At 38.7% G+C, this 25,011-nt stretch overlaps 1 protein-coding gene across 1 annotated transcript in view; it reads right to left on the bottom strand.

Moving 5' to 3' along the window:
• DOP1B (DOP1 leucine zipper like protein B) overlaps window positions 1-25,011 on the bottom strand; it is a 45,644-nt gene that overhangs the window by 8,099 nt on the left and 12,534 nt on the right. The window contains exons 8-29 of the mRNA XM_042810587.1: window positions 24,349-24,449; window positions 23,698-23,812; window positions 21,122-21,242; window positions 20,547-20,666; window positions 19,871-19,976; window positions 19,257-19,448; window positions 17,868-18,546; window positions 16,135-16,406; window positions 15,171-15,323; window positions 14,110-14,210; window positions 13,243-13,433; window positions 10,189-11,788; window positions 9,443-9,554; window positions 8,952-9,140; window positions 8,133-8,258; window positions 7,113-7,247; window positions 6,404-6,459; window positions 5,437-5,541; window positions 5,286-5,352; window positions 3,864-4,005; window positions 3,385-3,467; window positions 3,051-3,160 (exon numbers count right to left, since the gene is read on the bottom strand). Of these exons, the coding sequence (XP_042666521.1) occupies window positions 3,051-3,160; window positions 3,385-3,467; window positions 3,864-4,005; window positions 5,286-5,352; window positions 5,437-5,541; window positions 6,404-6,459; window positions 7,113-7,247; window positions 8,133-8,258; window positions 8,952-9,140; window positions 9,443-9,554; window positions 10,189-11,788; window positions 13,243-13,433; window positions 14,110-14,210; window positions 15,171-15,323; window positions 16,135-16,406; window positions 17,868-18,546; window positions 19,257-19,448; window positions 19,871-19,976; window positions 20,547-20,666; window positions 21,122-21,242; window positions 23,698-23,812; window positions 24,349-24,449 (4,876 nt within the window). The remainder of the gene's footprint in view (window positions 1-3,050; window positions 3,161-3,384; window positions 3,468-3,863; window positions 4,006-5,285; window positions 5,353-5,436; window positions 5,542-6,403; window positions 6,460-7,112; window positions 7,248-8,132; window positions 8,259-8,951; window positions 9,141-9,442; window positions 9,555-10,188; window positions 11,789-13,242; window positions 13,434-14,109; window positions 14,211-15,170; window positions 15,324-16,134; window positions 16,407-17,867; window positions 18,547-19,256; window positions 19,449-19,870; window positions 19,977-20,546; window positions 20,667-21,121; window positions 21,243-23,697; window positions 23,813-24,348; window positions 24,450-25,011) is intronic.

The following is a 25,011-nucleotide window of genomic DNA, read 5'->3' as shown; positions in this document are numbered from 1 at the left end:
AGGAGAGGTGCTCCAGCCCTTGGATTATCTTCATGGCCCTCCTCTGGACCCTCTCCAAAAGCTCCACATCTTTCTGGTGTTAGGGGCCCCAAACTTGTACGCAGCATTCCAGCTGGGGCCCCATGAGGAAAGAGAGTAGAGAGAGACAATCACCTCCCTTGCCCTTGCAGAAGTTGTCATTAGCCCCTGCATTAGTTCACAAGGACATCCTAATAGCAGTGGAGCAGAGATGGAGTGAGTGCTTGGGTTATAGCAAGCTCAGCATGATGCTGTAATTTCCAGAACAGTTTCCGTGGTGGCTATATACAGGACTTTCTTTAGGTATTGCAAATAGCAAAAGCACATGATCTACTTGTGCAGTAGTATATGCCTGTGGTCAACAAGGATGGCATGCATTTCATACATCAAGAATCTGAATGACTTGCTGATAGGTTAAGTAGATTGTAGTAAATACAGTAGAAAATGACAAATAAATTAATAGAGAAGAGCTTCCCAAAATTTCTGTGCTTCACTCTGATTCATTTCCCTGGAGCATGGAAAAATCTTCGTACCCTGCTGCACTTTCAGGCTTGCTGGCTTCACTTCCTCACTTCCTAGTAACACTCAACCCATCACCCCTTGTAGACATGCCTGGTTATTCTGGTTGTATCTTCCTGATCCTTCATACTCTTTTTTTTTGGCTCTGTACTGCATACTGCCTAGTGGTTTTGACTGCAACCTAAATAATACTTGAGACAATCTCCCCTGAACTGTGGCTGTGATCTCACTCACACTTCAGTATATACTGGCCTACTTTGGAAAATGTAGAAGCCAAAAAGTAGCAGATAGGAGGAGGGGAAGCCTGAAGCCTGACAATAGCTACAACAGTAACAGCTGTCCAGTGTTCGCTGGAGAAAAAGTAAGCAAGAGAAGGTTGCTTCTTGCCAGTTGGCAGAGAGCTGTTAGAAGAAGGAAGTTCATTTGATTTTTAAGAGATTTGTGAATAGCACTGAGAGTTTAGGGGAAAGGGAAGCATGAAGAAGACTGATGAAATAGGACTGACTTATGAGACCCTAGAACATGGGAAGTAAATCTCCCCACGAAGACAGTATTCTCTTTTCCCTCCTTTTGCTCCTATGGGGACAAAAAAGTTACACTGGAATGTAACTTCTCTAGAATGGGAATAGGTGGGAGGACAAACAGTACCAGGCATCTTTCCCTGTGGGCAAACAAAGTCTACAGTGTCTATACATTCACAAATATTAGCTAATATTGGCTAACACTGCCTAAATAGCACAACATCCTACGAGAACAGAGAGAACAGGAAAGGGCCTTAAAATCTCCTTGTCTCTTGCCCTACCTCACCCTTCTATAACCTTGCACACATAAATGGGCTGTTGTTTGACCAAGCATCAGCCATGAAAGAGTGCTGGGGATCAGCAGTTGGCAGCAAGCAAAGCCGCTACTTCCAGTCAGATGTGCAGCAGCCGCAGCCAGGGAACGTAGTTCACTGGCATTCCTGCAGAGGCTGTCATTTTCCCAGCTCTTAAGAGCCTCCTGCTTGCAAGCCTTCGCCAGTCTGGTATCATGCAAGCATCATGCAGATCCCTTTCCACTATTGCCTCTGGTATTTTCCTCCCTTTGCAGTGCAGTCCTAGCCTCTGAGTGCTCCGAAATAATTCTCTGGAGTACATACTGCACCGCAGCAGCATGGAAACCAGATCTGTTGCATCTCCCTCCTCAGAAGACACTGCAGACAAGAAAAGAGGAAACCTATCAGCCTGAGAGTCTGTGAAAGAAACACAGTAGTCTATTATCTGTGGCCTCCCACCCCTGAACCTCCAGCTTTTCTCAAGGAGGCAAGGATAAGGCTTTTGAGCACAGAGAAGGACTTCTGTCAGCATGTGCTCTAAGTGTGCTCCAGGCCATACCCCAGACCATCCAGTATGAAACATGACCTAGGCCTGCATCTTTCAGGGGATGTACACAGCACTATGGCTGTTCTCTGCCCACAGCCAGTGCTCAGAATGCCTCCTGACACAGAATTTTGCTGGATAAGGTTAGGACGTGACAAGGGTTCAGAGCTCTGTTGCAGCAGTGACATGTCAGCATGTCTGACATTAGTGCCTCTGGATGCTACTTGCATGGTGACCCTCAGACTTGAAATAGGCCACGAGCTTGACAGTGAGCTGTGACTTGAAGATTTCCTCTAGCTCTCTACAGCGAGTGCATGTCTGCTTGGCTGTTCCTTATCTCCAGTTGCTGTCCTGGTCCTCATTCAGACTACCAACAGATGTTTAGACACTTCACAGAGAAGACTCACCAGTGGCAGATTGGTAGAAATTAAAAAGCAATGATAGTAAATGACAATAAAAGCAATAGTTTTCACCAACAGAAAAAAGCAACTGGGCAGACAAAGTAAGAAATGGTTACGTGTAAGAAGAACAAAAGGATAAGGAAACAACAGCAGCAAAACAAGTAGTTGCAGTGAAGATCTGAGGGATCATGGTGGATGGCAAATAAAAGAGTAGGATTATCTGACTGGCAAGAACTGCTTCAGGATGTCCCAAGTTTAACAGACTTCCACTGGTAAGCGTGGTACATATATTCTAGATCTCCTCCTGGCAGTGCAGTCAGGAATTTGTAAGCCCTATTGGGTCGCACTTGCAGAGGACTTTCTGCTAGTTTCCTCCAAAAGGAATTTAATTCACGCACCAAAACTGGTTTGAGAACTCTGCTTTTCACAAATGGAGACAATCATGGGATTCACCTCAAAACTAAACTACTGCTGAAACCAAATTTCTAATGTAAACACAGCCATCAAGTATTACCCTGAATTTTAATTCATTAGAGCAATGGTCAGAACAGCAGTCTCCGAGTACAGGAATTTTACAGGTCTTGTAACAGAAACATTCACTTGTTAGTGAGATTGAGAATTCTCTTGAGTAAAAGATCAACTTTATGATACTTTATCAACTATTAAGTACCCCTGAGAAGGAAAAAAAGCAAAAGTCTGTAATGAGGTCAAAATTAAACTTCAGAAAAATCAGATATACAGAGAGAGAAGTCACCTGTGGTTGCGTAGATAAGGAAATACATAATATAGCAAACGGGAAATCAATGGCACGGCTTTTTCTTTCTCATCACTTCGGTAAACCATGTCCAAAAGAGAAGCAAGAACCTTAAAAATAAAATTAATGTCTCATTAAACCTATAGCAGTTGTCTCTGACAAAGGGGAAAAGCACACTGTGTTTCAAGATAGGATGTGGATGTGTGTGGGATGCCTCATTAAGATCTAAACCCCCACACACTCTACCAGAAAAAACTGATGTATTCCTCTGCTCAATTATAAAAATACATAACTATAGATGAGAACAGCAATTGCAATGCAGGATCCTACTTACTTCTGCAAGGAGTGAAAGAGCTTGGACACTGTATATTGAAGGGGCAGAAGCAGAAACCATTGATGAGGGTGCCACTGAAGTATCTACAGGAGGCAAAAATCATATAGTTTTCACTTCAGACGAGACATGTTTAAATTTTGCTGTTGATCCATTTTCTTCCCAAACAGAACTGTTATTTGCATGTTGGTATTACATAGAAATGCTTCTGGGTATCTCACCACAGTAGCATACTTCATGCTTTGTGTTATTCTGTCCCACGTATTGAATGCACCTAAAATAAGTTTTCCTCTGTATTACACACCATGTATAGTATTTACTAAACCCACTTAGGCTGGCATTGCTATTGGAAGACAATGAGTATTTTTACTTTTTATCTGTATTACTTCCTTCTCAAGCAAACTACACACTAACACATTGTACTCTTTATTGACTTAAGCAGAAGAGAGAAAGCAGTGGAAAGTCAGACAAAACCACATTACCATTCACATCTTCAGTGTTGAACTCATCTGGCAAAATCTGAGGCTGAGCTTTCACTTCCAAGTTCCGGCTCAGCCAGCTAGTCTGTTCCAAAGAAGAACCAGCAACATTCCCTACAGCCTCCAAGATTTTTTGGGTCACTTCCTATAAAATAAGATGTTAATCTGGCGTTAGATAAAACTTACCATCACTTGTGAAATCCAATGAAGTCCTTTTCATATGGAATTAAAATCAATAGGAGGCACTTTTAACTCTTAGAAACATATATACTTCTATGATATATTTATCTGTGCTCTCAATATACACTACTGCTCACTTCAAATAAGACAAGAAGATGGGAAGCAAGAAGGAAACCTATAAGTTAGATTACCATGGAGATTTTAGTAATTAATTTCCACAGAAATTACTAATACAGTATCTATCTGCTCAGTATCAGTCCTGACATGCTTTATATATCCCATGTCAACTGTCAGAAGACACTATCTGAATTGTTCAGTCCCTCAGGAATGACATAGCAGTGCCTGTGTTGAGACCTGGTAGCGTCTTCATTTCAAATTTGTAAAGCATTTAGTGAGCCTGAGTTCTATTCTATGGAAATTCATCTGTCCATATCAGTCTTTCTACTAGGGGTAAAGTAAGTATCAAACTATATACATATTTTAGCACATTTAATTCCAAGCAAAATGAAAAGTTGGTCACACTGTAAGCAAAGTAAATCTTAAGTATCCAAATTAAAACAGAGATCATTTGTGAAGAGACTGCAAGATGTCATTTTGCTAGTCAGTCTCTGAAGCAGATATACACAGAAGTGCTGGGACACAAAATTCCCATAACCATAATAGAGTCTCACCTCACAGGAAGTGTTAGGTTGGCTCAGAGCAAAAACTACACTTATGTGGGTAGTGCTTACGTTGTTCTAGTGAAATCATGATCAGTAGAGGAAGAGAATACTGCTCTGCTCCATCCCTTCTTTACATGAAAGGTGAAACGACAGTTATCAACATTGCAAAATTTGTTATGTCCTTCAAGGACAATTATGCCACTAATTTTCTAGACAGCTTTGAGATTTTGATATTTTACACACGTGATATGAACTCATGACAGTCAAATTTTTGTTATGATTTCAACTCTGAGAAAAATGATACAATTACCCAAGGAAACTAGCTGTGAATAGTCCATAGTTGCTACTGTGATTTTGTACTTTTTTTGACAAAATTTGGTTAGGGACATTCTGTGCAATGTGTCTCATATTTCAGTCTCCTGTATTTAAGTAAATTTAAGTCAAAATGTGTAAATGTGCATTCATCCATTCCAAAAGGACAGGTGAATTTAGATCCAAAGTACAGATTAGGTCATCTCCACTTTTACTCAGATGTACATGCCAAATAAACTAGAAGAAAAAGTTATACGTATATAGACTGTACCTGCAAATCTCTTTGGTCTTTTTTGTTTTCTAGAGTAGGTGTCCTGGTCACAAAGTCATTCAGGGTACTGTTGGAAAAATTAATTCGCTCCAAGTTAGAAATTGGATAGCTCTACTCAGTGCATCCATAAACCTTCTCTCTTAAGCAGTACCTGAGAAGCAGAAAGTGTCCAGGAGGAGCTAAGTTCAACTGCACAGATTCCTTCAGAAGTCCTAACAAGGACTGGAAGTTCTCCTGTAAAGCTGCAACAGGCAATCTGTCAAAAAAAAAACAAAAACAAAAACAACCAACAATAACAAACACACGCAAGCCTGAAGTTAAGAGTTAAAGCAACAAACAAACAAACAGGTGTAACTTGGTGTTTTAGAAGCTTCTATCAATATTAGGAAAAAGCAGGATCTGAAGGACTATCTGACCCAGCAACACGGAATAAGTATCTGGTGGCACAGCCTGTGTGCCTACATCAGTAAGGGCTAGCAGCATGTGCAGTATGCCAGCTCAGTAAAAGGAATGGTTCATCAGGGGAAAGGAAAAGAGTAAAGCTTAGCTGACCAATCCACTGCCTGCCAGCTCACTCAATCTCCATAGCTTATTGCATACAGTATCATGTGCAGTCTGATACATCCCAAAGCATCCATATGAGAAAAGCCAATGTGAGGAAACACTTTGATTCAAGAAACATTTCCAATCACCTCTCTGACCCACTACATGTCCAGTACAGACTGCTTTCACAGCAATTGTACTGTGCTTTTCTCAAAATGAAGGAAAATGTAGAAGTTTGCTATCCAGTCATCTGGAAACACATACCAGATAAGGAGACAGATTGTAACACCTTATGTAAATGTCTTGCTAATCAAATATCTGATCTGTATTGCTCTGTTCATATGCAATGAGATTCTCAAGTGACATTAGCAACATTTCATTGGAAAACAATCTAAGCCCAGTTATTTTGTGCCTATTACCAGTGAAGTGCCGATAACAATTCCCTACCTAAAGGTGGTCTGTAACTTTGCAACAAGAAGATCAAGGCTGAGCAAAAACAATAATGTTAACTGTTATATCCTGGTACTCTGAGTAACATTCAAACAGAAAATCATCTTTTACAATGACTGAATTACCTTTGAATGAAAGCATAACTGAACTGCAACATTGGGATATCTACAAGAGAGGATTTCTGAAAAATAAAAGCAAAAAATTTCATTATTTATCCTCAGAAGAACAGAAAGCTCTAGCTGCTGGGTATCTGTATTCAATGGAAAACATCACTTCTAAGAAGCAGCCTGTACTCATACAACTGAGCAACTATGATACAACTGCCTATACAGGAGCGCAAGAGATTTCAGAGTTTCAGAGGACTCTAGTTCAGAATCAGTGACATTACTTCTGAATATCCCCTACAGTTTTTCAGAGCTGTAGGATCTCCTACAATGGTATACATGATAGCTTTCAAGGAAGCCAATATTACTAAGTGGAAAACAGCAGGGGCAGAATAAAAGTACTTCTAACTGCTCAGATAAGGGTAAAGAAGTAGAAATATCTCACTAAGCAGGATATCTATAGCTTTATATGTATCTTTATAATACTTGGAATCATCTTCAGTACCAGAAGACCCATAGCTACCACACCCACAGTAACTTTTCAGGCAAAATTTTCTAAAGAATCTACTTAAACTGATTGTTTAAAGAAAAGCTAATTCTGGAAAGCATAACTTGTTCAGGAAACTTTGCACTTTAAAAAAGTAACTTTTCTTCTAATAATATCTAAAGATGCATGCTGTTCTAGATCTACCTCAACACATTAAGATAATGAAATTATCTTCCTGGTTACCTCTTCACCCTTGATTTGAGATGGCTTCTTGACCACTTCTTTGACTAGATGTAATATAGTATCAGTTTTCAGTGTGTTAAGTGCACATATTAAGTCCACAAGAATGAGCTGGGATGCACTAGCCACCGGAAGTATCTGACCAAACAAAAAACACATCTGTCAGATCATGATACCAAGCAAATCTTCAGGCTGATGAGCAGCTTTCAGTGGGACTATTTATGTGTAAATACACAAAGCTTAAATCAGATAAATTACATCAACCATGCAACCATTTGCCACGTGCAGATTTCTTTCAAAAACCTTCCTGAAAACAATTATGTGCAGGGTTCTGCAGTTGTGTCCTATGAATCAGATGCAGTGGTATAGCCCTGGGGAAGAGGGGCTGGAAAGCTGCCTGGCAGAAAAGGACCTGGAGGTGCTGGTCGATGCTCAACTGAACAGGAGCCAGCAGTGTGCTCAGGTTGACCAAGAAGGCCAGTGGTGTCCTAACTTGCATCAGAAATAAGTGTGGTCAGCAGGACCAGTGACAGCACTAAGTCAGGTTGATGGTTAGACCTGATGATCTCAAAGGTCTTTTTCAACCTAGATGACTCTACGACAGTGTGTCCAAATGAAATCAGAAAAGGTCAGTCTTCTGCTCACAGTACATGCGTAGTTCCAGAGAAATCTGTATCTCTAAACTTCCTCTGAAGATAGAGCAGATAAAGTAAAACTGGCAATATGTAATCACTAAGATTACAATCTAGACCACCGTCAGATTTAACTTGCCACATGGTCCTCCTAATCCGATTACTTAATTAGGTTTAACTGTAGCCCTGATGCTTTGTGGAATTGCATACAAACAAAAACATTTTAAATTTATCTTTGTCATATGTAAACAACAACAGAAAACAAAACAAAAAACAATAACAACAACAAAAACCAAACCAAACCAATCTATAAACAAGACCAGAACTAATCATATAAATGTAGCATTTGCCTTTACACTGGAAACCTAAGAATTCCTTTATTCAGTTTTACCTTTATTTTACTTTGATTCCTATGAGGTTTCTTGCTATTCCATACTGCTGCAACTGCTGTCATCAACTGGATTCCAAGTTGCGCTGTCAATGGATTCAGGAAGTCCAGTATTTTAGTTCTTAATGTCTGTAGAGGGAGGAAAAAATCCCAGTATGCTAAACTTTGCAAGGTAAAGGCTAATTCTCAGTCTGTAAAATATTTGTCCTTTTCCAAAGATGTTAAAAAAAATACAACATGATAAGAAAATACTCTCCGTATGTATTTGGCAGTCAGGCTGGTTTTAATAAGTTAGTTGTGTCCTTCTTAGAGAAGGGAGGCAGATATTTTAGAAAACAGATGTTGAAATAGGAAAACTAAATTCTTATAGTGCTGTATTCTTTTTTTCTCCTGATTTTTTTCACTGCTACAGTTTATCAATAACTATAGAAAAAGGAAAAAGCCTAGCATTTTTATTTCCTCAGATGCATGCTATACTGCCTGAGGAAACTGCAGACAATTCAGGCTCTACGGCAGTTAGTAATAGAAGCTCACAGGAAAAAAATAAACATTAAGCTGGTCAAGAATGAGTCCAGATGAACAGGAGGAACAGAGAAAGACATATTTTTGTCGGAAAGTTCTGACAGTTCGAAAGTTCGGAACTGTAAAAGTTCATAGCTTTTAAGATTTCTTCAGAAACTCTTTATGTCCCAGTGTCATTCTGGAAATGGCAAAGCTATTTCTATGAACTCTATCTAAAAAGCACTGGTGAGAGATGAGATGATAAGAATGATGAGATGATAAGAATCATGAGATATACGGTAGTTTAAAAAGAACTCCTACTTTGGTTGCTTTAAAGTAGACTGAGGAAGAGCCTTTAGTAGTTCCAAAGAAGTCAGTTGGTCGTTTTTGAGAGTCTTCCCTCTTTATAACATTCCAAAGAAGGGACATGGTATTAATAATACGAGGCAACTCTTCCAAAATGGCATTCCTAGCATTTCTCAAGTTTGCAGGTTCAGCTAGACAGGACGACTAGGAAAGCAAAAACATGAAGATTAAAATACATTATCCTGTGCACTACAGTGACTGCTTTCATGCTGTAATTAGGAGTCTTTTCGACTTCCCTTTCTTCAAATAAAAGAAAATGAAGTCCCTTCTTCCTTACACATTTACATAGTTCACTTCTGTTGATGAATTATCAGGCTTCCCTGTCTTTTACAAGCTTGCCTTTACTACTTAAATTTACTTCAGAATGAAAAAGGGATGCATACTCTGACAAACTAATACAAAGGTGTCAAGCAAATGGTAGGAAATGGCAGGCATTAAGCAGTTACCTTTTTAGTTTGATTAGGGTGATCCAGGAGGCAAAAGTGACCAATAGTTGTCAGACCTTCCAAAAGGGTTAGTGGATAATCAGGTGTAACATTCTCTCTTTTAGAGGTTAAGCTTTTGGAGGGAAAAAAAAAGAAAAAGCAAAAAAAAAAAAAAAGCTCAACAGTCCAAGTGGTACTCCATGATGAAAAATTCCAACAGAGATCTATTACTGTTCAGTAAATGAACACTGCAAAAGAATATTGGAATGACCAGACAGACAGTAATTATCAGAACACAGAACTCACAAACTATGCTTGGACAACCCATTTACCCATCTAGATCTTTTAGATATTATTCCCCACCTCAACATGAATCTTTAGTGCTCAGTTCTTTTTCCCTACTCTTTTTACTTACTGTCTGCTTTGAACAGTATCACAATATCTTACTTCTGCATGATCTGTGTCTCCAATTAATTCTCTAAAATCCTGAATCTTATCAGAACAGAGACCTTGCTTTGTACTTGGATAGTAAGCAGTATCACACATGCTGGTCATTCTTGCTGCTGGTCCCCTTTCCTCTCTTCATCCAACTGCTGTAAGCCCTACGTCAATAGAACTGCATCCTCCTCATCTAGGCTTGAGGGTTTGATCAAAAGATCAAACTCTGTGAGTTACGATGCTAAGTAAGTAACCATGCACTAGTCTGTAGTGAAGGGGACTTGAAAAAAAAGTTCCGGCATAATAAAGACCACACTGCAGACTCTTACCTTGCAGATGTTTTCACAGATATCTTCACAGCTTCATTTTCATATTGTTTGACAAGCTCATCCAGGTTTTTACAAATCTGTACAACAAATGGTGCCACAGTCCAACCTAATGACTTCCCAAAATAAGGCAAGGAACACGTGACTAAGCTTACCCAAGTAGGATGCATCCCATAACCATACTCTGGTTGTAAACCTCTAACAACAGCAGAGACAAATAATCCCTGTGAAGTTATTGGGTGTGGATAGACATACTGCATTGCACCAATAGCCTGCTGGAAATTAAGAGCCTGCTGCCATTCCCTGGAGAGGTCTGGCTGATTCTCCTGCTCCTCTGGAGTCTGTCCAAGATGATGCTCCAAGACAATCAATACTTGCAAGAGCTTCAGCAACTCAATCTGGAGCGGGTGCTCGCTCCATATTTGATCATGTCCAAAATTGATTAGGCTCTCTTCAAAAAGATCCTCTTCTGGAATGTTATCAGTGCCACCTACCATAAGCAGTTCATACCGTTTCTGACTTGTGTACATAGATGCAGACAAGGAAAGAAGAACAAACTCCTGAATTTTGCATCTTCCTAGCAAATTCCGTATGAATTCTACATTCTTATTCTCTGCTGCTTTTGCCATGGTAGCCAGTTGGGTCATCATTCTAATCAAGACTTCCACACTTTTTACCTGGACATCTCTGTTGCCAAGCACATCTCTGTGTGTAACCTTCAAGTAGCACGGATAATATGAGCGCAGAAAACTGAGGCAGAGATAAGTGAGCAATTCTATTAGGAGAGAATGGGGACACATGGTTGGGGACTGAGTCTGAAGCTTGCCATAAAAACTCTGCCCTACAAGAGCTTCCTGGTGACGAGCTAGGAGATTGTAAATAAGATTCAAATGTGCAGTGGAGCTGGTATCCATGCTAGTACTAGCTACAGCTTCAACAAATTCTTTAGGGTTTGTTTTAAGCACTGCCTCCAGAACAGAAAAAGCATACAGTACCCTCTTGGAATCATAGGGTTGCAAATATAACAGCATATGTTTGAACAGAGCCTCAGCCATCTCTTGTTTTTCCTTCTGCTGCTTGAGCAACCTAGAGTTTGTAATTTCCTGGAGCTCCAGGTCCACCTCTTCATCACTTGACAGAGATTCTGACGCTTGAGTCCTTTCAGAGTCAGCACGCACAAGGTTTAGTGCTACACTGGATTTGGAGCTTTCAGGAAGGAATGCTCGGTTTGTGTTCTCTTTGCCATCAGCTGCAGCACTGTCATTATCCTCACTGCTCATTTCTTGCATCTCCAGAGAAGGAGAAAAAGAGGATGTATTTTCACTGTCATGGCCTGTGCTGGTGTCCACTGATTCTGTGTGTTCACTATTATCCTGGTCACCACCTGCCTCATGTGAAGTTACAGGGTTACAAGAGGCATCATTTTCAGACTGTTCCGTTTTTAACTCCAGCTTCTCTGGATCTTTTTCCACTTCTGCCCAAATTGCTTCTCTATCCACAGCAGTAAACTGACTCAATGGGAGGTTTTCCTCAGAATTGCTCTCAGAGACACTAGATTCTTTCCAGGAGACCTTTTTCTTGCAGAGCCAATCATGTATATCTTCTGAAAAAAAATTAAAAAAATTAAAAAGAATGTATAATGGGGCATTACACACAACATTCTCTATACTGAGTAAATTATTGTAAGAAAAAGGAAAAGATTTTAAAAAGCTACTCTCCTCCATTAATTGTAATGAACTGAGCTAAAATAAAAAAGATTTTGCTTTTTGAAGCAATTTTTTTTTTTAAGTGGTAGAGCAGTACTAAGCTACTCTAAGCACAAGACAAGAGGATCACAGCACTAAGCATGTGTTGTTTTTCTTATGCTGTGATGCCTGAGAAGTAGAAATATTTTTTATGCTTTCCGAGCATAAAATATTTGTTGAGATCAGGAAGGAAATGAGAACAAAGAGCTGAAGTTTTCCTTGATTACATGCTGTGAAACAAGGAAAGAATATATTAGCTCGGTGTTTCTACAGCATCTTCTAAACAGGTCTCTTTGGATTCTACCAGTGTCTGTCATCTAATTATTTGCCAATCAGGACAAAAATAATTATACAAACATAGCTAGACTAACAGAATGAGGGAGATAGGTGACACAGAAGTTTATTTTCAAAAAAAAAAAAAATACTGGACACTTCTACGCAGCATGCCTGATCTACTCCAGGGAAAAACCTTGTTACTTGGACCAAATGATGCAGGGCATCTCATAGCCACACTGTTCCCACCAATCCCAAACCTAAATAGGCTGTCAGCCTTCACAGGATTCTGCATTTGGAGCAAATCCTTAGTTCATACCCAGATATACCTAAGTCTTCCACAGCTATTCCCTAAAGGTCTCTGTCACATGAGCTGTTTGTTCCCTATCTGCCATGTGATCATGTGTGGTTCATAATGTTTCTCATTATAGATCTTAAAATGATTGCCAAATTAAACTAAAAAACAAACAAACAAGTGAACGACAAAAAAAAAAAAAAAAAAAACCAACAAAAAACATACTGATTGAAGAAAGAAATCTGATACTGAGGGTGCATGGTCTGCTGGTGGAAGACTTGGCAGAGAGAGTAAGATTTGCCTGTCCATCCCACTTACTGGAACAGCTCCTGGACTGACATAGTCACCAAACTGCTCCTGGATTTCATTTGGTTGCAAACCTAGTTTTGCTCATGAAGGGATCCTGTAAACAGTGAACACACGTGCAGTGTGGATCATTTAGGAATGGTGATGAGAAGTGTGGGACAAGATCCCAGAGCAAAGCAAGAAGCAATCCAAACCAACAGTGCAGGTGCAACTACTGTAACAGAAATCGCCATTAGTCCTCGAATTAGCATGACTTACTCCTGAATTCTGCTTTAGGCATCACCAGAGGTACATGGATGAGGAAGAATCTATGGAACTGAGACAAGATAACCCAGTGCAACAGGATGCCATCACAGTCCAGACATCACCTTCAGCAGGTGTTCAGAAGTATGTTATGCTACGTCAGCACTTACAGTTTCAGTCCAAGAACAGTTTTACCTGTTGAATTTTTCTGTTTGATGTAGTGGATGGACGTGCGTTGTGTCTTTGGATGAAGCAACAGCAGCAGGACTGGTTCAAGAATCCGTGCAACATCATTAAGTGAAAGAGCACGGATCAGCCAGCCCTGTGCTGCAGCACCAATTGCACCATCTGAACAATTGAGACTGTCCAGTACCACAAACAGAGACCTGAATGGAGAGATCAGAACTAATAAGTACAACTGAAATACCTGAAAAAGTTAATGCAAACAACAAAGTTGTCGTGTGGAAGACTTAGCATAAGTTCATGTAAGCATCAGCCAATAGCTCATCTCTGCTAACAACAGGTTGATCATGCACATTTTCTTGAGCTGAGGTCAACTACACATGCATTTGTAGAAGCAAGGCCAAACATGCATTCACACTGTAGAAGAACAACATACTATAAAAAGTTTCCATACGTATATTGAGGAAAAACTCTTAATACTTTTCTCTCCATTTTCTACAAAAGTTGTTGTCTCATAAATATTTAAGTCATTCTAAACAAAAGGGGTTTTTTTTGTGTGTGCACGCTTGTTCCATTTTCTTTGTGAAAACAAAAAATATAACCCACTCTAAGAGAAAAAGTGTCTGCTATGCAGAAATTTGTCGGCAAGCTATCTTTCATAGAAGCAGCTCCTACTATTTTTTACAAAAGCTTCCTTTACACCAGAACATAAAGTTGCTCTTCGGTGCACCATGCAATGAATGCAAGCAGGAGTGCAAGGAGTCTGAAGGCTTTTCATTTGCTCGTGAAGCTCTATAAAACTTTCTCCCATCCCAGACAAAAGGAGCAGAACAAAGCATAATATAAACATAAATATAAGCAAGTGGAAATGGAAAATACCTATCAAAGGACCGATTGTGAGAAGATACTCTGCTGCCTTGGATCTCTCTGGTCAGATGCCACATGACAGAGAATCTGAACAGTGCTTCCAGCCTTGTTCCCTTTGCAAGGAAACAAGACACAGACATTATTTTTTGCAGTATTTATCTCTGAGTAAAGTTTTAGTGATTTTTAAACCTCTATCAGAACAATAGTTCTGCTATAATTACACAGATGACTACTAACCCTTCTCAGGTATTTTGAGAGTACTTTTATGCAGCAGACTAAACCAAAATGCCAAATATCCATGAATGCACAACCAAACCTTGACAGCCACAAAGATGCACCAATACACCAAAAACATAGTTCAGGACTTAGGTGTATTATAAACATTTACTCTTGGTTTGCTGTTAGGGAGGTCTGAAAGTTGGATGACAAATGAGAAAGACCCTGCTGTATCAGGTACTGTTTATTATTGGTGATTTTGTTTGAAAAGCATTAACATATTTCCAACCTTTTAAGTTTCAAAATTGCAAGCAGAAAAATACAAAAACATTGCTGGAGAATGAAGAAGGCTGTTGTAAGCTTTGTTGTGCAAGACTCGCAAATAAACACTAAGTCACTACAGAAATGTTTTGTCATTAGACCAGGTAAGTAAAGTAATTAAGAACTGGCTTCATTTAAATACAGCTTACTTAATGTGAGAACTAAATACTAAGGCAGACACGGGGTCAACATTTTGCTGGCATACTCTTAAAAAGTAATAAAATGCTGCGTTGGACTAAGAGTCAATTGTGGGTCTAGGTCATTTTAGAAATAATGATAAACACTGCAAGTTTTGAGATGCTGAATTATTTGGGCCAAAACTAAAGATGTTCCAGCACTGACTTATACAGTTTGTATTCAGGGATTAAATCTAGCAGTAGTCCCAAGGAATTGCAGTGGAGCGGACAGAGAGCCTGTGGAAAGACAGAGGGACCACAGAAGCAAAGACCCTGGGTTGGAAGGGAACTGGATGCAGTTTGGGAAACACTGGAAGAACTCTACAGTGACAAACGGGCTTCAGTGAACACAAGACCTACTTTATCATGATCCAAAAGTGCATGGCAAATAATGTCTTCACAGATATTTGCTGATGGTGCCAGGCAATGCAGCCTATAGAATAGTTCCACACAGGCAATATGATGTTCTCGTGTCTCTTTGTTCAGCTGATTCCAGAGCACGCAGGCTACTCTCTAGGGTACAGTAAAAACAATAAATAAAATAAAATGAATAGGCAATAACAATGTCATTTCTTCACTGACTTCAAAGCTTTCTATTGCATAAAAGCACTCTGTTGCTGAAAGATATTTCCAAATCTTCCTGGGTTAGTAAAGAGCAAGAATTCAGGTCATACACTTAAACCTAAAGGAATATACTTTCCAACTCTGATATTAGAGGGTAGGTAATTCAAGTAGATGTGCATCAGAGTTCAGGAAAGCACTTCTGCTTCTATTTTCTGGGTCAAAACAGATCACACATACCAGGCACAGAAGCTGGAAGCAGAGTAATAAACAGTAAGAGGTTGGAATGAACTCTCATACCAACAAAGATGCTTTCCTCATACAAACATGAGGAAAGCATCTTTGAAGTAGATGCAATCAAAACAAGGAGGACAGAATGTTTGCATCATTATTTATCCTCTAGTACTGAGTCTTACTGAAAAATTTGAGTGGTATCTAAGATCTCCGAAGTATAGCGCTTAGGCTAATGAAACTTAGCCCTTCAAATCTATCTCCATCTCAAGAATTTGGACACAAACAACCAGCAATTTAAAAATAGCCTCTCACTTCTGAATATCTTATTGTGAAGTACACAAGTAAGAATGCAATTTCTTTCAAATGCTTGTGAAGGACAAAAAAAAACCAACCAAACAAACAAAAAAAAACCAACCACCAAAACCAGAAGTAAACTTATTACTCCAAAAATTCGTATGGATACTACTTCCTTTCCCACCCCACCTTGGATTTACAGCTGGGCAGTAATAACAAAAGAGAGGGCTGACACCTGGTAGAAATCAGTTTTCTCCGAGATGATCTTTAGAACTCCAGGAGCAATGGGAGGAAGCGTGACCATCTGCAGCTTCCCGAGGAAGGGGTTGTGGCCAGAGACTTTGTATCGCTTCATTCGGTCTTCTATCACAAGCGCTAGCGACTGGGAATGGTTGATCACCTCCAGCAGTGTGAAGATGGACACATTCTGAACATAGCAGTCATTTACACAGCAGCATATTGTCATTAAGGACTTCAGCCACAGAGGGAAGCCGGCATCACAACCTCCTCAGAAGACAAGTGAAAAAGATTAGGGTACTCTAAGGTTATACTCTTACCTTCAACTATTCTTCAATCTAGCTCACAGGATCAAGAGACAAAAATGACTACCCAGATTTCAGCTGTGATGCTATCATAACGCCCCTTGCTTCAGATGAGCTCTCTTCAAAACAAAGTGTACATTGTCCCTACTTTTCCTAGCAGAGAGGACCTCAGTGACCCAACAGCAAGTGCACTCCTGCTTTCTGGATTGTTTAGGCACAATTAGTTTTTACAGCTGCCATTTTCCAGCTGTCACTGTCAGAGATAACAACAGAGGACTGCTGACCAAAAGTGGCTCCCTGGAACTGCACTGAGGCGTATCATTTCAGTAGCCATTAAGCACACAAGGAACAGATACAACTAACAGCATGTCAAGCCACTTTCAGCTCTGCTGCAAGAATAATCAGATAACATTTTATTAGGACTTGACTGGATACAGTCTGAAGTAAGAATTCACGTCTCTAGCTTCAAAGACAAATGTTTCAAGTACTTAACCACCAGAATAAAATGAATACTCTTCCTTCTCCTCATCAGACAACTTCTGTACTGCATTCAGCCTACACCTTCATTATTAGAGGGTCTCTACCCTTTTGCCTTTAAACCTTACTGTTTCTCCAAGCTGTGCAGTTGAAAATTATATCAAAAATAATCTTACATAATCCTCGGACAACGTTCCAAAGAAACACAAGTATGTAAGGAAGCCTAAGTACACTCAGTACAGCTAAATTGCTTAATCAAGTGGAAGGCATTGCAAATACGCAAGCATCTACATCAAGGAGAGCTCACCCGTGTAAATGATAAGCATAACACTGTTGCTTTAAGGAAGACACCAGAAATTTGTATTGAGGTGAAAGACAAATTTCAGTTTCCCACCTCATCGTTCATCACAAAACAGTCTTGTCAACAAGCCTTCAAGCCAGTAACTGCTCCTAAAACTAATGAAAATTCCTAGCACAGACAGGCCCTTCAATCATACAGGATTTTTTTTTTTTTTTTAATATATGTTAGCTTTAATCAAATTCCTTTGAACTTTAAGGTTAGGAAAAATGGATATTTTGCTTCTATTATGGGCTCTGATTTTCCATTTAATCCATCAACCCCTAATGCTTCTTTTATTATGGATCTGTTGAAACTTCTGAAATCTGCCAAAAACACCCCAGGCCAGAAGATCTTCTCATCCCATCATCTACAAGTTTTGCCGTGAAAGTCTTCAAAAAAAATCATTAAAAATGGTTGAGAAGAATTGTCCTCTATCCCCAAGACACAACATATACCCTGATGTGGTAAATCTTGAATTCATAGGCAACTTGCCTTCAGATCAGTCAAAAGGCATTACCTACTGATTGCATCTCTTGCAAGTAACTGAGCTCACATTGTAATTTGTATTCCCAAATGCACAAGTTGTCCAGGAAAGGAATCTTTTCTTACCAGGAAACTGAAACAAAGAGATATACAACTGCTCCATTTCCTCCTCCGAAAGATAGATGGGGAATGTGGTACAATCCAACAGAAGGTGACAAGCCGCAGCAAAAGCTTCCTTGCAGTCAGCTCTAAGGGGTCCCAAGACAAGCATCACTTGTTCCAAGTCCCAGTCTTCCTCCTTTTCTTTCTTATTATCAGAGTTGCAATCAGAAGAAAGGTTAGAACTCTTGTTCTTAAATGTTGACCCTCGAACTGAGAACAATTCTGAAAGCATTTGTTTAAACTGAGGTACAGTGATTTGCTTTGCAATCTTTTTCTTGCTGGCACTCTCAGATAATCTGTAGCCGTTCTCTTTCTTCTCTTTTCCGCTCAGATTAATTGCTGAGATGCTTTCATTATTTGCTTCTTGAAATTGCATCCCAAAAATGTATTTACTGGAAAACTTAGCAACCAGCTCTTGGATGCAATGCAAAGTCTTCTGAATGCTCCCTCCTTTTTTCCAGACATCATCTCTCTCCAGTGTCACATTTGGCACTCCTAAGTGCTGAGAGAGCTCTGGGGAGGAAGCACTTAGACCAATGCCGCTGTCTTCTGACTTCAGGGGAGGGAATGGAGTCTCGTCCTCCTCCTGCAGCTCTGACTTGGTCTCCGAGGTTACATCCACATTTTCCTTTTTCACCGGGCTCTAGAACAGAAACATTGACATAATCAATGTGACAGTATTTAGTCAGTGATATTTAATTTGATTCAACTGCATTTAAAACATAACAAATATTTGTGTAGTCCTCACACTTTCACTCAAACATCAACAGATCCCTGTCTAGAGATGCTTAGCAAATGGAAATATTTCCTTAAATCCACTTTACAACTGGAACAGTATTATTTATGCTTGATTATTTTCAGTCAAATGCATTTATTTATTCTACTGAAAAACATTCAGGCTGTGCTTGTGTGACCGCTTCACACCAACTGTTCCTTATTTGCCATAACAGTCTCCTGCACCCAAGTAATTCCACGTCGTATTAAGCTAAAATATTAACAAAAAGCCTTATAGACCTAACCAGCTGTAATACTGAGCTTGATTTGTCAACTCATCTTTAAGAACTGCATGATGCTGTCTGCCTTTTCAATACTATTAAAAGCACATTTTTTCTTAATGCATAGGATCATAGCCTCTGTTTCAGACAAGACTACTTCACCCTCACAAATAACTGAAACAAGTCAGAAATGGAACAGTAATTACAGGACACTGAATAATCTGGAAGGGGACAAAATAAGTTCTGAAAATCTGTATTGCTTCTGTTCATCATCTACATTTAAAATTAAAGAACTAGTATTTAAAAACAAGACTTGTCACAATCAATTTTACATATCGATAACTTGTGAAATACTTACCCCATTTCTACTTCCTGTCTCAATGTCCAAATAGGAAGGAGGCATTTGCACTTTGCTAAGCACCTTAAAACATGTCTTCAAGGCATGAGTGAGTTCTGGCAAACTTAATACCTCCACATTTTCCAGGAGAGACTGCACCATATAACTGAGCATCTGGGGAAGATACTGAGTCTGCACTTCAGAGTAGAGTTCCTAAAATAAATAAGCATTGTTTAAAGTAGCTATCAGACATTATTTAACTGTGTAGTAACACTAGTTAATTGCTGATAACATCAGTTCATGAATATGTAATCTGTACAAACTTGCTTCAGAGCTATTCTTCTTCCCTCATTCTGTATGACAAAAAACATCATACCCTAAAAGAGTTACGACAGTCTGCCAGTTACTATGAGACAAAGAAGTCTCATTCCTTTCACTGGATTACCATAATTTTGCTATTTTGCTAGGCAATAGCAAGGATAACCATATAGAAGTCAGCACGTGAAACTATACTTTGCCAAACATGTCATAGATGCACATACACATACTTGCTTGCTTCTATCATACATCATCTACTAATTATTTGTTCTTAGGCATCTAAAGACATCAAAATAGTTAACTGCAGGTTGCCTTACCAAAGGAATCACATCAAGAAGAAACACCAATAATGTGCAGAGCTCTGAAATCGTAGGAGGCATGCTAACATTTTCAAGAAGATCTCTCATCTGTGTGGACTTCTTTCTAGCATGGAAATAAGCACCATTTTAAACAATTTTCCTGTCAAAATTCTTGTTACAATGGAATACTTTCAGCAGAACAGTTAGGCCTTCTAAAGTAAAGTACAAAGAGATTTCTAATACAGCAGCAGAAAGCATCCTGTCAAAAACCACCTAAACTGCTGCATGTATGGGAGGTGCTCAGTGTTTCTAATTTTCATATCAAATCTCTGTAGACTCTTTAAGTGTAACCTTCTGTCTTACATTTAAAAAGAAAAAGGATACACTTGTTCTCCAAAAAAAGACAAAAGCATTTTCCCTATCCACCTCTCCTTTTAAGTCTTTCCCAGTCCTAGCTGCTATTAAAACATAATTTCTTTTTTTATTTTTTTATTTTTATTTTTTTTGTATGCAATTATTAGTTTGCATTATTTAATTATTTCAGGAAGCAACACATATAGCTATCTGAGTCTAACTTGTACTGAGGCCCTACCAGAATGTAAATGCTTTGATAAACTTTATGTTCTTACATAGATAGCTGTTATGCATCTTTTTTGGGGAGGGAGGGTGCTCTATTTTTAGATAACATAAATACCTGAAACAGTCTTCAAAACATTTAGTCATGTAATCCCAAAGAAAGTCTGTGCTTAAGGAGGTAATCAACACATTGACTGTTTTGACAATTTCTGAAGCATTTTTGTTCTCTTTGATTGCACTGCATGGAAGGAAAAAGAAGAAAGAAAAAGAAAAAAAAAAAAGAGAAAAAGAGATATCAGCAAAGATTTTAAGAGCATGTATGTTACAGCATTAGCTGATGTGCTCTAAAAACTTATTTTTCCTCTGAGATATTGATTGCTTTAATCCAAGGACTAAGAGATTCTAGAATGGCTAAATTTTGAGCATCTTCCAAGATGAAAGAAATCAAACCTGACTGAACTTGATGACGGCCAACAATAAGCAGTGTTCTTCAATTTCTTCTCTTCTAATAAAGAAATCAAGCAGGCGCGTGGAAAATGTTAGGGAAGTCACAAGAAATCTGGTATTTTATATAGAAGGCTACTTAGCTTTTGAAACAAAAATTTGCTTTATTAGGTTAGTTTTTATTAACTTGGCTTAATGTGTATATATATATATATGAGACAGTTTCAGTTTGTAATTGAAAAGTTGTACCTTGCAAGTATGTTGCCACTTTGATTGTAGCTAAGTTTAAGATCAGAACCAAGTGCATCCTTGCAGTAGGAATAAAAGGCTCTAATAACTTCCAGGAAGAGGTCCCCAACAACCTGTGGCCCTACAATTTAAGAAAAAAAAAATAAATCCTGCAATTGTATCAAAGTCATTGCTAGGTAATTCAGTTACAAGCTTGTATAAATTTGAATTCGGGGTAACTAGATTTAAATAAAACAACAACAACATGAGTTTTGAAGCATGAAGAAAACGATTATGTGGCTTTTTAAAACATCAGATTTTGGGAAACATCTCAGTCAAAATGAAATTAACTACTTACAGGGATTTTTTTAATTATTATTATTATTTATTTTAGTCGAATACTCCCTGTGTTTCATTTTTAGGAACTTTTAAAGTGGTACTTGAAAAGTCACAGCACTGATTCTACATTACATCTAAGACACTTCAGTAAGGCACATCTACTGCAGTCATTGTAAGTGGGTATAAGCATACCACAGACCTGCAGTTCACATGCCAGAAATAATCACCATATCTATAATTGTGAGGAAAACAAGCAAATTTCCCAATACTCATTCAGCACAGTAGCCATGATTAAATTTTGAAGAACAAAATCTGGGAAAATAACTGTAATAGAGAAAGCTCAATTGGTCAAATAGAACCATAACATGCTTTTTTATACACAGTTTTAAGAAGAACCCAGAAGTCAGGTGTATGCTGTCATGTGCACCCAATTGTCATGGGTCAGCACACCTTCATTTTATGTAAAATTGCACATAAAGATGAACAATTTATATGTACAGTATTCTAAATATGGAACTATTAAAAAAGTATATAAAGCATTCCAGTGAGTGTTTCTACAGGAAAAAACAAAGTTACATCACTAAGTAGCAGAAAAGGTCAAAGATTCTGCTGTTTTGTTTTGCCTTTTTTTTTTTTTTTTTTTTTTTTTTTTAAGTTCATTTGAAAAGGAAGTGAAAGCTATACAGGTTTAAAGCTAAAGAAGTTACAATTTGTGTGCTGACTGAAACAGAAAGAGTAAAGCATATCATGCAGCTCAGCTAAATAATCCTTTCCTGTGGTTCAGATTAACAATAACTGTCAACAAAATAAAACATACAGTAGGCCATCCACTATCAGTCATCCACTTTCTAAATCAGATTATAAAATATGTGACTTATCCAACAACCTCAGTCACCTGTTCTTCCTTCAACATAGTTTTCAGGAAATGAAAATGTTTTATAGAATATTCATTAATTACAACTGTTTTTCAGATATTCTTAAAAAACATTACAATTAACAGCTGAAGGAGATGTAAGCACCATTTGATAAACAGACTAACAACGGCCTCTATTAAGGTGGCATTCATTTAATAGGGAAGTAATACAGAATTCTCCTTTGTCCTGGTAATGTTTTGGTACTACTTTAATGGTCGATGTACTTAAGAGGACTTTCCAGACCCATGAAAAAGGATGATAATACACAGACGCCTACAAATAAAGAGTTTAGTCTCAGTATGTAAGTTTTATCTGTGATAAAGACTACAGGCTTAGTCAACACTAACATCTTTCTCCAGAATAACGCCTAGAATGCTGAGGAATACAGTCAGTCATTGAGACTGCACTGGCTTCTAAAAACTCTGTTAACCTCACATACCCATCAGATTCACATAATAGAGTTTCAAAGACTTATCTGTACGTGGTTCTTATAAGAATACTCTGAAAAACTAAATTCTGATAAGCCCCTTAGATTTTATTTATTTATGACACAGAAAAAACTTGACCTTTGAAGGGCAAGCTGGCAGGGTCTCACCCTTGCAGAGCTGGGAAATTCACGCAGACAACAGCACAGATATGCGACCAAGGAAGTGGAGGAAACTCTTCACAGCCCAGTCACAGAGCCTCAGACTATAGCTCCCACAGCAGTGGCAGGCCAGTGCAAGCACACAGTGCCACTGACAGAGGCACCTCCATCTCCCAAACCCAGAGGAGGTTATTTGCAGCTGGAGCAGCTGCAGATAAATGGGAAAAACAGTGCAGTCTGACTGATGCAGGCCTACAAGAAGACCTGCGAGAAGCAAAACAATAAAAACAAATCCAGGAAAAAGTAGTATTGGCAGTTTTTCAGATAGAAACCTCCTTCCAAGACAGAAAATAGAGATGTCTGACATTAAACCTTAGAGATTAAGCTCCAAGGAGTGAATAGAGCAGAATACTGAAGCTAGGATAGTAGCTTCAGTCCTAGAACTGGACTCTGAGTGCAGTTCTGAGCACAGTGGAGGGTTCTCCTTCTGATAATTACAGGCTGTAGTGCACTGCATCCAGTGCAGTACTCTGCAGAAAAGCCAGAAATAACCTGGAGGGTGTTTGCTTTAAAGCACAGCTCTTAACCAGTTCTAAGGCAAGTAAACCAGTCCCCCTGCACAGCAAAGCACAAAACACATACAATCAGAATTCAGAAGTGCTCTGCAGGGTGCTATCCTGAGTCCTATTTTTCAAAGCTGATAAACAAGAAGTCTAACAGTTTTAAACAGCCACAACAGAAGTGACAAGTAACATTACCTATTTCAGGTTTATCAAGGAGACTGATAAGGATGCGGAAAGGTTTCAGATAAGCTTGATGCTGTTCCTCTGTATCAGACTCAGAGAATTTCTGATGTAAGATTTCAGCCAAGCTCTAGTAAAAAGAAAGAATCAAAATGTTATACCTAGAAGAGAGATTTCCATTCTATCAACAATTGGTCTTCCAAGGCCAGGCTGGATGGGGCTTTGAGCAACCTGATCTAGAGGGAGGTGTCCCTACTTAAAGTGGGGGTTGGAATTAGATGACCTTAAAAGTCTATTCCAACCCAAACCATTCAATGATTCTACAACTCCTAAGTTTAATTTTGTATATCATCTACAACTGAACTCCAATTTCCCACACAGACAAATCGATGATAGCATCTTATCATGCACACTCAAGAGCTGATCTTATTCAGGGAGGCATTTTTAATAATTTCAATTAGATTCCATTTGTATTTGTAAACACATATAATGTTGGGACAAATACAGAAGGCATTCAGATTGAAGAATATAATAACACCGAGGGGATGCTATAGTTAGGGATAGAAAGCTCTGAAGGACATATGAAGTGATGCAGTGAACCACAGACATAATTTGTGCTAAAATTTAAAAGGATCATAAAAATATCTGTATAGAATGAATACCAACCTCAACTAAAAGATCTCTAGAGTATTTTCCAAAAAAATAAATAGCATGGTCTTCAGAAGTTGTTGACTCCGGAGCAAAAGTACCCCCTTTAATATCAGAACCTACAGGACAAACAGAGGCATAACAAGTATGGATAAACACTACATTACCCACTGCCTACACTACAGAGAACTACACACACCTTGTTTATAGAGTATTGAAACTACGTTGCATTTTTTATCTTCATAATTTTAACACTTTACTTGAAACTAACTCATAAGGTGCCCAAGGACAAATTCTGCAATACAGTTAGAGACATCCAGGTGTATTATAGTGAACTTCAAACATAAATCAAAACCAAGGTCAGGTCTAGATATGGGGTAATCATGCAATTACACAGTAACTCTTCTACAATTGTAACTCTTGTCCTGTCACTTTCAGTCTCTTCTGGCACTTAAAAAGAGGCAGACTGGGAGAAGCCACAGCTCATTTATAGCTCCTTCTTTGACAATTAACCCTATGAAGGAATCTTTAATAGGCTATTACTTCCAAAAGAGCAAGATTAAAATGGCACTCTGTTCCTTTCAGATGATTCTGGGGTGAACTGTGAAGGGAACCACAAATAACTCATCAGATGCCCAGTGATTCAGGACAGTGAAATGAATTCAACCTCTGAAGAGAAAA

Source organism: Centrocercus urophasianus, unplaced genomic scaffold (genome assembly GCF_019232065.1).
Source record: "Centrocercus urophasianus isolate 14NV4802_14NV808 unplaced genomic scaffold, USGS_Curo_1.0 seq_12, whole genome shotgun sequence".
Lineage (NCBI taxonomy): Eukaryota > Metazoa > Chordata > Aves > Galliformes > Phasianidae > Centrocercus > Centrocercus urophasianus.
This window is presented reverse-complemented; position numbering and strand designations above follow the sequence as displayed.